Raw genomic sequence first — 15,069 nt, forward strand, 5'->3', positions numbered from 1 at the left:
ATAGTGCTACACCAGGCGTGACCATAGCTTCCACTCAAGGGCTAGCTCAACCTCCAGACAAAAATGTCCTTGTAGCTAAGACCTATCATGATGGTTCCCTCCCAGTCATAGGAACCCAGACTGGCACTGAGGAAAAGAAGATGGAGGAACCCAAGGATAACACGATTGCCTCAATTCCATCCCCTCGTGTCACATTAGTTCCATCACCTCATGTTTCCCCAATTCCTTCTCCCCACACTACTCCAATTCCCTCTCCACATCATAGCCTTGTTTCGCCAACAAGTGCTACACTTCTGCAACCAAGTGGGTCTTCAATACAGATAGTAGATTTAGGAGATGGAAAAAGCAGCAGTAGTGAGTCTACTGAGTCAGATGAAGCTATGAAGAAGACTCCAGAAGTGGAAAAAGGTTAGAGCTCCTCTAAGCTCATCTCCCAAGATCCAAAGAATCCTTTTTCTTTGATTGCTGTAATAGTTACCCCAGCTAAGAGGAAGATGTTCAACATAGAATCACTCAGGACAACCTCCAAGGTGATAGGTATTGTCTCCTAGTTGGAGGATACTCTGGAGAGAAAGAGAAAAAGGAAGGATTAGAGCACTTCTGCCAAAGATATCATATCTCTTGCTATCTGTTTTGGATCTGCATTAACCAGAGTTAAGAAGTAGAAGACCTTGTCCATACTAGGGCAAAATCCAGAAACAAGTCACCTAACAATGGAGATTGCCAAGCCCAAAAAGGGAGGGTAGATTAAGGACATGATGGTTGAGGATTTTACTTTGCACTCCATGGATCTTGGTGAAGCAAGGCATGACACAAAAGTTGGCTTATGGAAGTCAACCAATGAGGTGATCGAAGGGCAACTAGAGAGTCTTAAGTTGTCGAAGACTAAGATGAAAGCTGAAATAGAAGAATTAAATAAGTTCATTAGACAGTTAGTCACTTCGTTAGCAACCATATCTAGAGTATCAGTGACTAAAAGTCCTATTGCTATTGAAGTTTAGGCCCTCATTTCTCAACTCCAAGAAGATAGGCATTATGGCCAGATTGGTAAAGAATGGATCGAGAAGCTCAAATAAGAAGGAGCCACAATTGTGGAGTAGATTGGTAATGTTATCTTAAGATTGGAAATAGAAAAAGATAACATTATGTCAAATAGCTATACTCTGGCTAGAGAAAGGGTGAAATGCGATGATTGCATTTCCCTCTTGAAGATGATCATCCAAATGAAGGCCAAGGAAGCGATGGAAGTGAAAATCTTACCAAAGGGAGACGAGCCTCTATTTGAGTGGCCTCAAAGCATGCAATTTAAGATTGAGATGATCCAGTTTGCAGAGAAAGGGCTCCGAGAAATAGAGGATAAGGTGAAGAAAACACAGGATAGAGGATTTTAACTTATGAGGGGATTACATATAGACTTAGAAACTAGTGGCCAAGGAAAAGCAATTATTGGAGTCAATGTGATGAAGGAGAACTTTTCTAGATTTTTGGATAGTTTGTTAGATAGAAACTTCTATAGTCAAGACAAGGTCATTGAACTACAGGCACTCAATAGATGTATACACGTGGCCAAAGAGGAACTACCAAATCAATTGAATACTGTAAAGGAGTTGGCTAGAGAGCATTCTAAATGGCTCTTGAGGTATGCCAAAACCTATAGAGCAAAAGAAAAAAAGGGGAAGAAGTCGAAGTGATTCACATTTTGCCTCCTTTTTTTTGTTTTATTATGTAATTTTTGTAATACAACAAGTTGGTGCCTTGCCATTTGTCACTTTTGAGAAGATGAACCAATTGAGCTTCCAATGTAACTGTCATCTCAAAATTGTATATGTATGAGATTGAAAGATTAATGAAAGGTCGGCAATTTTTTGGTGTGAGATACTTGATGTTGCAGAGACAATTAATGGTATTTCGTGTCAATTATTTCCTGTTCCATTTTCTATCATTTCTAGTTTGTGTTTACTCTTTTGTCTGAATTGAAGCAAGGAAAGAACATAGTTTCGCTCCCCTGTTTCAAGACAGTGAGCAAATGTAATAAGAATTGTTATTGTTTGTTCAAAGAGAAATCTCTTTAAGTGATTTTTCTTAATTAACTATAGTTTAGGTTCAAATTAGCTAAGTTGGATGTTGGCTGGAATGTTGTTAAGCCTCGTGAATGCATAATATGTGTGGGTTCATGAACTTAATCAAATCTTCAGAAATCTTCATTTGCCTGAGTTAGATTCTATTTAGGTCTGACTTGGTTTTACCTCTTCTGTTCTTGGGTCAGGAACATACCCTAATTTGGCTTTAGGAATAAAACATAATTCACTGAAAATCTATCACAGGGAGTTGAACCTATCAATTTAGAGAAAAGCCTATTTATCCATAAGTGGCTTTTCAGTTGTTTGTAATAAGATATTGTTCCAAGCTTGGGTATTCAAGGATCATAATCAAAAGAACAAAATCTGTTTACCAACACTACATCAAACTCATAAATTTCCTAGGGACATGTTTTCTAGTCTTGTTTTCTCATTTTAATGTAGGAGCATATATGGATAGATTTACATTTTTTTCAATCTTTCAAAGGGGTATATTTGTACCTCTGCTACATAGGTGCAACAATTATGATGATTGAAGGTATACCTTGTTCTTTGAAATTTACTCTATATTTTTCTTTTAATTTTCATTTTCTTTGACTTTCTTTTAATATTTCCTTTTTACTTCTTCTCCTTGTTTTCTTCTCACTCTTCTCCTTCTTTATCTCCTCCTCCTCATCTATTGATTCTCCTCCTTCACCTACCTTTTTGTTTTCTTCTATTGTCATTTCTTTTTCTCCTCCTCCTCCTCCTTCTTCAACTCCTCATCCATCTCTTCTCCTCCTCATCCTCCTCCTCTCCCTCCTTTTCCTTATACTTCTATTTCTTGTCCTTGTTCTAGTTTATACTCGCCTCCTCCTCGATCGCCACCACCACCATCTTCTTCATCTTTTGTTGTCCCTTTCTCCTTCTACTCCTTCTCCTCTTTCTCTTTGTTCTCCTTCTCCTTGTTCTTCCTTTTGCTTCTTCTTTTGCCTCCTCCTCCTCCTTCTCTTTCTTCTTCTTCTTCTCTTTCTCATGCTTCTCCTCCTCCTCCTGCCTAATTCTTTCTTCTTCTTTTTACCTCTTTTGCTTTATTTGCTTCTCCTTATCCACCTCCTCCTCCACCTACTTCTTCTCTTGCTCTTCTTTATCCTTCTCCACCTCCTCCTCCTTCTGCTTCTTCTCTTGCTCCTTTGTATCCACCTCTTCCTTCTCCTCCTCCTTATTCTCCTTGTCCTTCTTCTCTTCACTCTCTTCTAGCTCCTTCTCCTTGTCCTTCCACTCCTTCTTCTTCTTATTCTTCTTCTTCCTCTTCCTTTTCCTCTTCCTCTTCCTCTTCTTCTTCTTCATCTTCTTCTTCCTCTCCCTCTTCCTCTTCCTCTTCCTCTTCCTCTTCCTCTTCTTCTTCTTCTTCTTCTCCACCACCACCTCCTCCTTTTCGTTCTCCTTCTCCTTCTACTCTTCACTCTCTTTCAGCTATTTCTCTTCTCTTCTTCTTCTTCTTCTTTTTCTTCGTCCACGCCTTCGTCTTCGTCTTTGTCTTCGTCTTCGTTTTCGTCTTCGTCTTCGTCTTCGTCTTCTTCTCCACCTCCTCCTCCTCTTTTTCATTCTCTTTCTCCTTCTACTCTTCACTCTCTCTTGGCTTCTTCTTCTTCTCCTCCTCCTCCTCCTCCTCCTTCTCCTTCTCCTCGTCCTCCTCCACCACCTCCTCCTCCTTTTCGTTCTCCTTCTCCTTCTTCTTCTCCATCTCCTTCTACTCTTCACTCTCTTTCGGTTGCTTCTCCTTCCACTTCTTCTCCTTCTACTTCTCATTCTCATTCTTCTTCTCCCTCTCCTTCCCCTTCTACTCCATATATTTGCATTTCACATATTTCACAAAATTATATAATTTGTTAATGAACTCACATGATGAGTCATTTAAAAAAAAAAAAACTAAAACTAAACGATAGATAATGTCACTGCCTCATGAAATAAGACTCCCCTAATTTTCATATTGACCTTAAAAAATTATTACCATTATTCGAAATCAACTACATTTTAAATTTTAATATGTTATATACTGAATACTTCATTACTAATCTAATTTATCTTAATAATCAATTATATTATACATTACTTGATCAAATCTTATTCATCTTAGATTGACTACCTATATTTTAACCATTAACTAAAGCCTAATTTAATAATTCTTTATATCTATTTACAACAATGGACAAAAGAGGCTAAACAAGATCTTTTGATAATATAGTTTTTAGTATGCCAAAGAAATAGTTTTTGAAAAAGTACAATTAATTTAAGGAGATCTTAATATCTAAAATATAAAACATTTAAAAAATACAAAACAAAAATAGAAGTAGAAGAGGAGAAACAAAATTCACAAGCACCAAAGTTCTTTTTTTTTTTTTTCTCTAAAAAATGAACGGTGCCATTAAATATTTTATTCGACGCAAAGGGGGTAAGTCGCAGGTCATGGGCAGTAGCTCAGTAGCTCGATGGCAGGCATAACCGTGGCGGGCATGACCAAGAGCAGCAGAGTGGTAGTTCCCATATTATCTAGGCAAATCTAAAAGTCCATATATTTACCATCCACCATTTTCTTTTTGCTCGACTTCAACATTTGAAACGCTGAACATATCAGGGGATGATGTGGCAATTCACGCTTCACCCCTTAATAGCCTATCGACTAAATTAATACATTTATTGTTCTAACTCTCTTCTCTAAAATACTTTTTAACATACAATATATACTAACTTTTATTTATTTTAATTATGTCGAATAATCAACTTTATATTGATCTCTCTCACTTGAACAATACATTATTAATACCGATAGACATTCTACAATGGTAGAATGAGCGGAGTGGGAGTAGGATGGTGTGAACGTGTTAATGTTAACTTTTATTCTTTTAGGTTAAATTTGACAACCATCTACATGCTAAAAGTTTAAATCTTATTATAAATAGAAAATACTTTTAATAAAAATTTAATAAATATCACATAAAATATTCATTTAAATTATAATATTTAGAGATATAAATCATCTATTTTTAAAAAATTAAAATAAAAATTTAAATTAGTAAAAACTAAATAAATAGAAATAAAAGAAATATAAATAATTTTAGATGTCTTAAATTAAATTAAATTATAATTATTTTGTAGTGATATCTATCCACATTTCTTTATTTATCTATACTAATATTGAATTAACGTCTGTTTGATGAATCGTTTTCCCATCGTAACTCTTTTTGTGCGTGGGGCTTACCCGTTTACCTATATAAATTTGAAATTTGTTCCTCGTTATTCCTAATTCTGTCAGAGCGCGGTTAATAAATCCACTAGTGCTTGTTTCTTTTCTAGGTTTAGACAACGTGAAAAAGAGGACAAAGCGGCAAAAGAGGTCGTTCACAGAAATTGCAGTCAACTGTGGACAGCAGAAAACGTTGAGGGAGAGCATCAATCCTGAAGGGGTAGTCCAAAATTTTGAATAAAGTAGTCGAAGACCGGGATTATTTTGCCTCTTCTTCGAGTAAAAATATAAATTTCTGAGGGGAAATGACAATGATAATTGCGGCATTTATTCATTAGGTATAGTCCATCATTGGCGTCTTCAAACCCCGATCCATCATAACACGGGTATGGTTGCTGTTTATTTTACTTAAAAAGCATCAAAATTGAAGCAACCCTTTTGTTTTTCCTTCTCGTGGGCTTGTTTTGTGAAAATTTTCTTTGCTCAGATTAAAAAATGTTTTTTTTTTTTTTTTTTTTGTGAAATTCATATCGTGTTATGTTTTTCGTTTTTGAAATCCTTGCATGAAACCCTTTTTGTCGATTCAGGGTTCGCTGTGTCACAGTGTCGTTTTGTTTATTGACTTTTTCGATGGTTTTATTTTGGGAGGACTTTTTCTCAGAATGATAATACACGTTTGGGAGGGGTTTATTTTGTGAGTTACTAATCCTCGGAAAATCACATGTGCTAATTTGCGTGTGTTATGGTTTTCTCTCTTTTTGGTTTCCATTATTTTGTTTTGGTTGATTGCTCGAGATTTTAGTTTAACCCGTTAAGGTTTTAATTTACCTTATTGTTTTCTCTCTTTTTGGTTTCCATTATTTTGTTTTGGTTGATTGCTCGAGATTTTGGTTTAGCCCCTTAAGGTTTTAATTTACCTTTTCAGTTTATGGATAGTCTTGTTAGGGTTTCAATTGTATTTCAGGCCTGGTTGTTTTCTTTTCATCAGTCTAGGGTGCGAGTTTGAGATCTCGGACAATTTTGTTGATTTTGTTGGATCTTTGAATGCTTTATTTTGATTGTAGGACTTAATTATATTTTCGAACGCATGTTTCTAGAAAGCCCTATACTTGGGTCTCGTGGTTTGACTTTTTGCATTTTTCCGGATTCATGGAGTTTATGGTTTTTGCTAGTTAGAAAGTTTGCTGTATCTTTCATTGGATATGTTTCAAAATTAATTAACATTATAAAGCTACTCATGAAATATGGGTCAATGAGTTTGACTCAAAAATCACACAGTTAAATCCTGATAGCAAGATCACAATTATAAAGCTACTCAACGTAAGAGCCTTGAAGTTTTGAATATTATGTCTTTATTAGGTTAAGGAAAGTAGTGCTCTGGGAGAATTTGAAGCTTGAAGGTTCTCTCGGAAGCAGAAAGAACTGTGAGGCTATCCATCTTCTGCATAAGGTAAGGATATTGAACTGAATAAGCTTTTTAGTTTCCAAGTTATGTTTTGCACTTAAGCGAGTTATTTGGAACTTTTTGTTTTTGATTTTGGCCTGCTGGGTAAAGTTTACATTATGAAGTCTGGTTTATCAAAAGGTTTTTTTCTTGTAAACGTCACTTGAGCTTATACTACTAGAAAATACAAGCATTGTATCTGGGGTGCCAAATAAATGGAAGATGAAGTTTAATTTGGCATACCAGATTCAGCGATTCTTCTTAATTCACATCCTGGTTCTTTTGTTTTCCTCCATACTGGTGCGAAGCATTGTTGTTGCTGGGGTCCTTAGAATCATGTTCCGCCTTAAAACCCCTGAAAAGTGGCATTTTTTCAAGAAGACATTTTAAAGGAAAATAAAGGTCCGATCAACCTGCGTTAGCTCCTCTTATACGTCATTTTACTTGGAAAGTCCCTTTACTCATTTTATTGCACTGATTCCTGATCAAATGCAATACTTAGAAGTCAAGGTCCTGGCTATTTTGTCTTCAGTTTATTCTTCTGAACATTTTTGTTTCCCGGGAAGAAGAGAATTAAAAAGAATGATAATATTGTTATCAGTGTTTGCCAATGTAGCATGTACAATGCCCTCTTAATTCTGTTTCAATTTTAGATTTTAAATAACTTGAATTAAATTAAACCAGTATAATTGGTTAATTTATAAGTTAGAGATTATCTAATAATATATTTAATGTTAATATTTTAATATGTATATATAATACTAATTTTTAAAAATGTATATATTATTATATATGTTGGATTGCTATATATATACCTAGGTTGCACACAGATAGGGGTGCTTCGGGCATGCCAAATTTTTACACACACATACACACAATTTAAGATTTTAAAGAAAATTCAAGAATACAGTGACATTAATTTTTCAAAACAAGAACATGGTAAAGTTTACTGTTAAACATTAACTTTGAAGATTAAGTACACAAAATGAGATGTCATACCATTGTTGTATCAAATTTTAAAACTGTTTACTGATTACATATTGAAATAAGATTGAGAAAGATGATCCACAAACAAAAAAATAAAACAAAAATAAGAAATCTTAATCAAGATCCTTAGTATGATGCTCTGCACTTGGTACCCGGTACTAAGGTAGGTGTGTCAGTACCTAGTATACATCCCAGGGATATGGGTACGAACCCTTGCAACACAGATATATACATATATATGATTATACACACACATAATTATTTTGTATTTTCATTTTTACGAACCCTTGCAACACAGATATAGGCAAGAGCCTATAGCACAATAGTAACTTGTGAACCTCTCTTGAGGGAGGTCTTGGGTTCGATTCTACTCGATCTTAATACAATAATAATTAACTTCGACAAATAATAAAAATTAATCTAGGCTTTGGCCTATTACCTATAAAAAAACACAGATATATACATATATATGATTATACACGCACATATATATAGGCAAGAGCCTATAGCACAATAGTAACTTGTGAACCTCTCTTGAGGGAGGTCTTGGGTTCGATTCTACTCGATCTTAATACAATAATAATTAACTTCGACAAATAATAAAAATTAATCTAGGCTTTGGCCTATTACCTATAAAAAAACACAGATATATACATATATATGATTATACACGCACATAGTATTTTAATTTTTATATTTTATACTGAAATTGTTAAAATTCAGCATATGACATGTAGATTTTTAACTGTAGCGTTTGACTCAAAACTTCTGAAACCAATAACATTCTGAAATCAGAATACAATATAACACTTGCTGTTTGAATATTTAATTATTCCAAGTTTTCTGTTCTGTCTTTCATAAAATAGTGAGTAGCCAAAGTCATATAGGCCTCCAACTTGGGTGATGAGATTATTTTATATTTAGATGTCTTCATCAGACATCCCTATGATTTTTCAAAAAATATCTGCTGTTTGTCTACTCCCCAGCTTAAAGTAAAAAATAAATCTAAGCGGTTCCTAAAAAGAACATGCAATCTTTGCTCAAATCAAGACAATTTCTGGCTTCTAATAACAGTTTCAATTAATACTAATTGATACATTTTTTGGTGCAGCATCAAACATTACATTAGAGTTTGATTTATGCCGATTGTTGTGCCATAGCACCAACTCAGGAATCCCAAAAAGTCAAACATGTCCTCTTTGTTAAGAAGGTGTTCTCTGTTAACTTTATCTTTATTATCAGTAAATTAAACTTCCCTTTTGGTCTGGGTGTTTCCAAAGTATGCAATCGGCTCATTTGCAGAAGTATATTGAGAAAATCACTCTTTGAACTTTGTCTTTGAGAAAATAATAATTTTTTTTAGAGAGTTTAATGCAATCTGGTTGTCACAGTAAACTATTTTAGGCTCCAACCCGAGATTAATATGTTCTCCTATCCACTTGCAAAGTTAGATAGCCTCACAACTATCATTAGATGTTGCCCTGTGCTCCACTTCAGCAAAACTTAATGCTATAACTGCCTGTTTCTTGCTGAACCAGGATATCATTCATGACCTTGAGTTGAAACAAAACTTTGAAATCTTTTCTGCAGAGGTAGCATCACTTGCCTAATTTGATCCATGGATTGCAATTCATTATCTCCAACATGCTTTAAGCCATAATGACTCCTGCCCTTCAATTATTGGGCATGTCTTTTGAAGTAGTCCCGTGAACTTGCCCGGGCTTGCTGCTTGACCATTAATAGGTTGAACGTGGTCACTCAAAGAAAATATTAGCTCTCCACCATATTTGATTGTAAATGTATGGTCAACTTTAGATTTGGAGCTTTTGAGTACAAGGGGCTTACGATCCAATTTTTGGATCTTTTAGAAATTCTACTTTATATAATCTTTGATAGTGAGACTTTTCTTCTACCTTGTATTAGACAGATATCTTTCATCTCAAATTCAAATGCCAACTCCATGAAACATATTATGAACTTCTTACTAGTTAATGTGTGAACAATAATGTCAGATTCATAAATTAAACAATAAACATCAGGATTTGCAACAATTTTAGTGAAACTAAAAATTAAAAGTACCTGATACTTGTTAGTTTGAGAGTTCTGAGCATTGCTTGCTTCAGCTCATAGAGAGCTGCTTTTAGTTTGGATGCATGGGAATCTTGCCTGTGTAACTCAAATCCTTTATGCTGATTTATGCGAACCTCTTCCTCTATGTTGCCATTTAGAAGCATTATTTTTTACAAGTATGATTTGTCTGATGTAAAGACCAGCTCAAATGAGAAGAAAGAGGCAGAGAAGTACTTATAGAACTATACTTTGTAACTAGAGAAAAACCACCAATATAGAAGTATACATTGTAACTAGATCAAAACTACCAATATAGAAATATACCCTGTAACCTGAGCAAGAGGACCTACATAGAAGTATGCCTTCCAACTAGAATTACTTTTGATTTGTGTTTTCTGATAGGAAAAACAATTTTGATCTGCTTGTTTGTTGCTTTGTTAAGTGCACATTCCTTGGATATGTTGAAGTTTGTAGCTGCGATAGAGGTCTTCATCTCTGGTTTTATGAGAGAGAAGTGTGTTTGTTATGACTGTTGTGGTCATCTTCAGCTGAAAGAGATATTTGTGATTATATTTAAGTTAATTTTATGTAAAAAGATGTGTCATACGTCATGCAAAGAGGCATGCATATGGAAATGTGAAGTGTTGTATATGTAGAAATATGAAGGGTCTTATTTCTGGAACTCAAAGAGACCTTCATGTGAAAGGGTTATGCAATCTATTTATGTGATTGCTTCCTTTATTGTAAACAAGTCAAGTGAAAGCTAACATTTTTGATTATCAATAAAAGTGATATTTTGTTGGTGTGGCTGGGTTTTCCCCCTTCAAGTGGAAGGGTTTTCCCAAGATAAATGTTTTGAGTCTTTTGTGTACCTTTTTTGTCGCTCTTTATCTAATTTCTGGGAAAAAAAACATCAACACTATATACCCGTTATACATTTTTATTATTATTCTTTAATAACAAAGTTCCACCGTGTAAGTGGCACATTAAATTTGTGCCAAAAATGACACAATTTGTCAGGATTAAACAACAAGACTTTTTCCTTGATGGGATCAACAATCAACCTGTAAAACAACTTCCACAAACTCCTGTAGCCAATTCTTAACTAAGGCGTTGGCTGCATTTCCTGGAATGTCATGAATATCGCTAGAAGGGACATAGAAATATATAGTTCCTGCCCTAGTAACAAGATATATAGCATTGAATGCTTTCTTATCGAAGGTCACGTGTTTAGATGCTCTGCTGACCATGTAACTCAGGCGGTTAAATTATCTGAGATGAAGACTAGTTATGTTTGCTATTGTTAGAATATTCTGAAGCTGAACAATACAGTTGAAATAAAATCAGAGCAGCTTTATATCATAGATGTAGATCAACACTATAATCATTGTAGCAACTAGGACATCACACCATTTAACCCTTCACGGCTCTATGATACTTCAATCACTGAAGTGAGGGCACTGTAATATTCTAGCGAATCCCTCTCACAAGTAGCAGCTGATATGTTCATTGATCTGGAGAATTTTTGTAATAATGCTTTGGTAACGTGCTGAACTACATCAGCCATTAGGCAAATTGTCTAACTTAGTCGTTGATCAAACTTGCATTTTTAGTGTACTGATCTTCACACAAATTTCTTAACTGTAAGAAAAATTAAAAAACCTGAAATCATAACATATTTCACATGCTGTTGGAATATTTTGTAATTCTGAGTATTCCGTTCTGTAATTCTATTACAAAATAGTGGCCACCCAGGTTCATAATAGACCTCTAGCTGTGTCTTAGATGTGTTCGTGCTATTGAAATCCCTATAAATATGTTTAACTGTGGATTTATTCAAAATCAATACAAAATCTGGCACATAAAGCCACTGTTTCAAATACTAATAATAGTGTGGTTTTCCAGGGCTTGGCAGGCAGTATTAATCACTAAATTATTTAACTCATCCTAATTGCTGTGGTAGAGCACCATTTGAGAGGATCTAAAAATCTGACAATAAGGAATGTCTAAACCCTGTCCCTATCAAATGTGAGAAAATGTTTTGCTAATATAGGTTTAATGATTTAGGAAATTATTTCCAGTATATCTTCCTATTGCAGAGTTTTCCACCATTAACTTCTGAAAATATTCTTCATAGCATTAAATAATTTGCCATAGTTGAAGTTTCAAGAGACATGAAATTTTTTCTATGGGTTTATTTGAGGGTCTTTCTCTGCTAGCTGTAAGATATTTCTTTCCTCTTTTGTGGAAAGAACTAAGTCAATAAGCAGTTATTCGATCTTCTGCCAAGGACCGAGGTTAAGTACCCCTTCAAAATAGGTGTCTGTTTTTGCCAATATATTATATAACTAAGGATTGAAATGTATGTAGATGTTTTGAATTTATGCTGGATTTTTGGCATGTCTGGATCTGCATGGGCTGTACCTATAGTTTCATTACAGATTCAGTAACTCATATTGCATTGGTATTTTGATTGCATCAGCCGGTCCTCTATTTCTATAATAGATCTGATAACTTCTGTTGTACTTTCGCTTGTATTTTAGTTTGTCTTGTTTGAAAGTGAATTTGAAGTTTCCTGTTTCAACCACATTTCAAATTTGTGTTATTTTATTGCATTTTATCTAGTGCTTGAAAGGCATCTTTCTTACTTCTTCCATGTCATGAAAATTTTGCTTCTGGATTGGATTATGCATGTTTTTTTTAGCATCAATGGTTCGGATCACACTCTGTGATCCATCATCAGGATGAGAGAATGCAAATGGGGTATGGATAGAAGAGCTAACATGGTTTGTTTCTTTTGTGAGATGCACTTCCTTGCATCATTTCACAAAAATGCAGGAGTTGAAGTGTTTAGCACCAAGATACCTGCAGACAAATGGACAGCAAGAAGTTCATGCAACTTGTGGAAGAAAAGAAGAAGAAAGCTCTTCAGAGAAAGGAGGCCCCTTTGTTATGGGAGCAGAAACTGGAGGCTGCAGCAAAGGCCAAAGCAGAAGCAGAGGCCAAGGAAAGAGAAGAGAGGAAACTGAAGTCTAAACACAAAAAGAGAAGCTCGCCAGATACTGGTGATGAGAGTGATAGAGAAAAGAGGCTGGAGAAGAAAGCTCACAGGAAGCATAGAAAAAGGAGTTACTCAGACTCTTCTGATGAAAATGAAGAACAGCCGAGGAAGGTTGAAAAAAGAACTCATCGGAGGCATAAGAGAAGAAGTTCTGGTTCCAGTGATGAAACTACAGACAATAAAAAAAATGACAAAAGGTCTCTTAAGTGGCAGAGAAAAGTGAACAGTGACAATGAGTCTGACTCTGAAGGCGAGCAGGGTAAAAGAGCTGGCAAGAAGGGTCATAGGAGGCATAAGAAAAAAGAATTGGGATTGGATTCAGGTGATGACAGCAGTGATGGACATGATAAGAGAGCAGATAAAAAAGCTGGCAGAAAGCATACAAGCACTTCATCTGATTCAGTTTCTGAAGGCTATAAGAAAAAGAGGCACCATAAGAGGCATGGGCATGGGCATAAGCACTCAAAGAAGAAGTATAGAAGGGAAGAATCTGATTCTGACAGTGACAGGGAAGCATCTGGTTATGATGATGATAGATCGGCAAGAATAAACAGGAAACAACAAAAAAATCACAGGCACGATCATTCTGGTTCCGAGAGGCCTGCAACATCTGATTATGAGGGACCTTTCAGTGATGAAGAACAATTAGCACGACCAAGGAAGAGGCATCATAGAAGGCATATGCGGGAGCACTCTGGTTCTGAAAAAAATGTTATTTCTGATTCTGAAGAATCTTTGAGTGATGAAGGTAGATGGGAAAGATCAAGAAAGAAACACCACAGGCGAGAGCGCTCTACTTCTGCTAAATCTGTGACACCTGAAGCTGAAAGGGGCTTAGAGAAACACAAGGGAAAAGATCTTTATGCCTTGGAAATATCAGGTAATCACTCTGATGGCTATCATAACTCTGCTGATGAACATGGTAGAACAAAAAGGCAGAGATCTTACGATCGCCACCATACTCATCAACATCATCATGATGGCCCCAGTGCAGATGTGAAAACATCCAAGCATTCATGTTCTCTGGTGCCTGTTAGTGAAGCAGATGGGATTTGTAAACATGAAGTGAATCATGATTACCACTATACTCATCAACATTATCATGATGCCTCCAGTGTGGATGTGAAAACATCCAAGCATTCATGTTCTCCGGTGCTTGTTAGGGAAGCGGATGGGATTTGTCAACATGAAGTGAATCATGATTTGGATAATGTGCAACTATGAGACATCATACCTTTGACAAGATAGAGTTTCCTCTCATGATTGGTCAGAGGATGATCTATTTGATTTAGTAGGACTAGTTTGCTAGATATTCAACTCAAACAGATAGCATTTGATTTGCTTTTTGACACATGATCGGATGAAATGAATTCTTAGGCATTAATTTTGAAGAATTTAAAGCAATAGCTCATGTTTAATACGTGTTGTAATTCTTTTGGCATCAAATGTTAGGTTAGATGTAGTAACATGGTTGTTATTTCAAATTTTCATGTGTTGAATTTGATTTTTTTCTTAATTACAAAGAGAAGGGTATAAAGTGATCTGAAATAGTTGTGGAGGGGCTCATATGGGTTTTGTTGTATCATTGTTTGTTGGATTTTCTCCTATGATGTCAGTAATCATGTGGACTTTACTTCTAACAATTTCTTAAATGTCTTCCTTCTAATGTTGTCAATCATGCTTTACAGAGTTAAAAAAGAAATTTGTCTGGGGCCAAATTTACAGTGCTCATATCAATACATGAAACCTTTGATTTTGTGCAGATTTTTAAAGCATAAACTATTTGTTATTAGTAGGACATAATATAATAGGTTGGTACCAGCCAGGCTCCAGGGGATGATTCTGCTTTTCTACCCTGCCTTGCATTTGATCTAATTATTGCAAGGTAAGTCTGGTTGCCGATTTTAGCTTTTCTGTTGAAAGCATAAAAAAATTTGAATGTTTGTACAAAATTTTGCTTTGTTATTGTAAGGTTTCCGTAACCATAAGTGCCCTCTCTAAAAAGATGAGTTTTGAGTACCTCTATAGATATCAACTCTTTGCAGTTACAAACGCCAATTTGAACTCTAATTTGGGTAGCCATATCTCTCGGAAGTAGTATGTTAAATTGGACTTTTGTTGTTGTAAAGTCGCAAACTAGTTTAATATGATTTTACAGTTACCATAGATGCCGTCCCTTAAAACCCAAGTTCTCGTTTCAAAG

General features: G+C 35.3%; 1 protein-coding gene across 2 annotated transcripts; it reads left to right on the forward strand.

The window, feature by feature from the left end:
- Nucleotides 1–5,356: 5,356 nt before the first annotated feature.
- LOC149571010 (FAM133-like protein) lies at nt 5,357–14,284 on the forward strand. 2 transcript variants are annotated; one of them, XM_089812572.1, is made up of 3 exons: nt 5,357–5,690; nt 6,664–6,754; nt 12,610–14,284. In XM_089812572.1, exon 3 carries the CDS (start codon nt 12,681–12,683, stop codon nt 14,088–14,090), a length of 1,410 nt encoding a protein of 469 aa, XP_089668698.1. In that variant the 5' UTR covers nt 5,357–5,690; nt 6,664–6,754; nt 12,610–12,680; the 3' UTR covers nt 14,091–14,284. The 2 variants fall into 2 exon arrangements, with proteins under 2 accessions (XP_089668698.1, XP_089668699.1); XM_089812573.1 differs by having other exon boundaries at nt 12,644–14,284.
- Nucleotides 14,285–15,069: the final 785 nt, after the last annotated feature.

The sequence above is a fragment of the Cupressus sempervirens genome, chromosome 2 (genome assembly GCF_028749045.1).
Source record: "Cupressus sempervirens isolate cs-2001-9-10 chromosome 2, ASM2874904v1, whole genome shotgun sequence".
In the NCBI taxonomy this organism is placed as follows: domain Eukaryota; kingdom Viridiplantae; phylum Streptophyta; class Pinopsida; order Cupressales; family Cupressaceae; genus Cupressus; species Cupressus sempervirens.

Coding starts and splice junctions, on each gene's coding strand:
- LOC149571010 (XM_089812572.1), top strand. CDS start 12,681: ATGGACAGCAAGAAGTTCATGCAACTTGTGGAAGAAAAGAAGAAGAAA.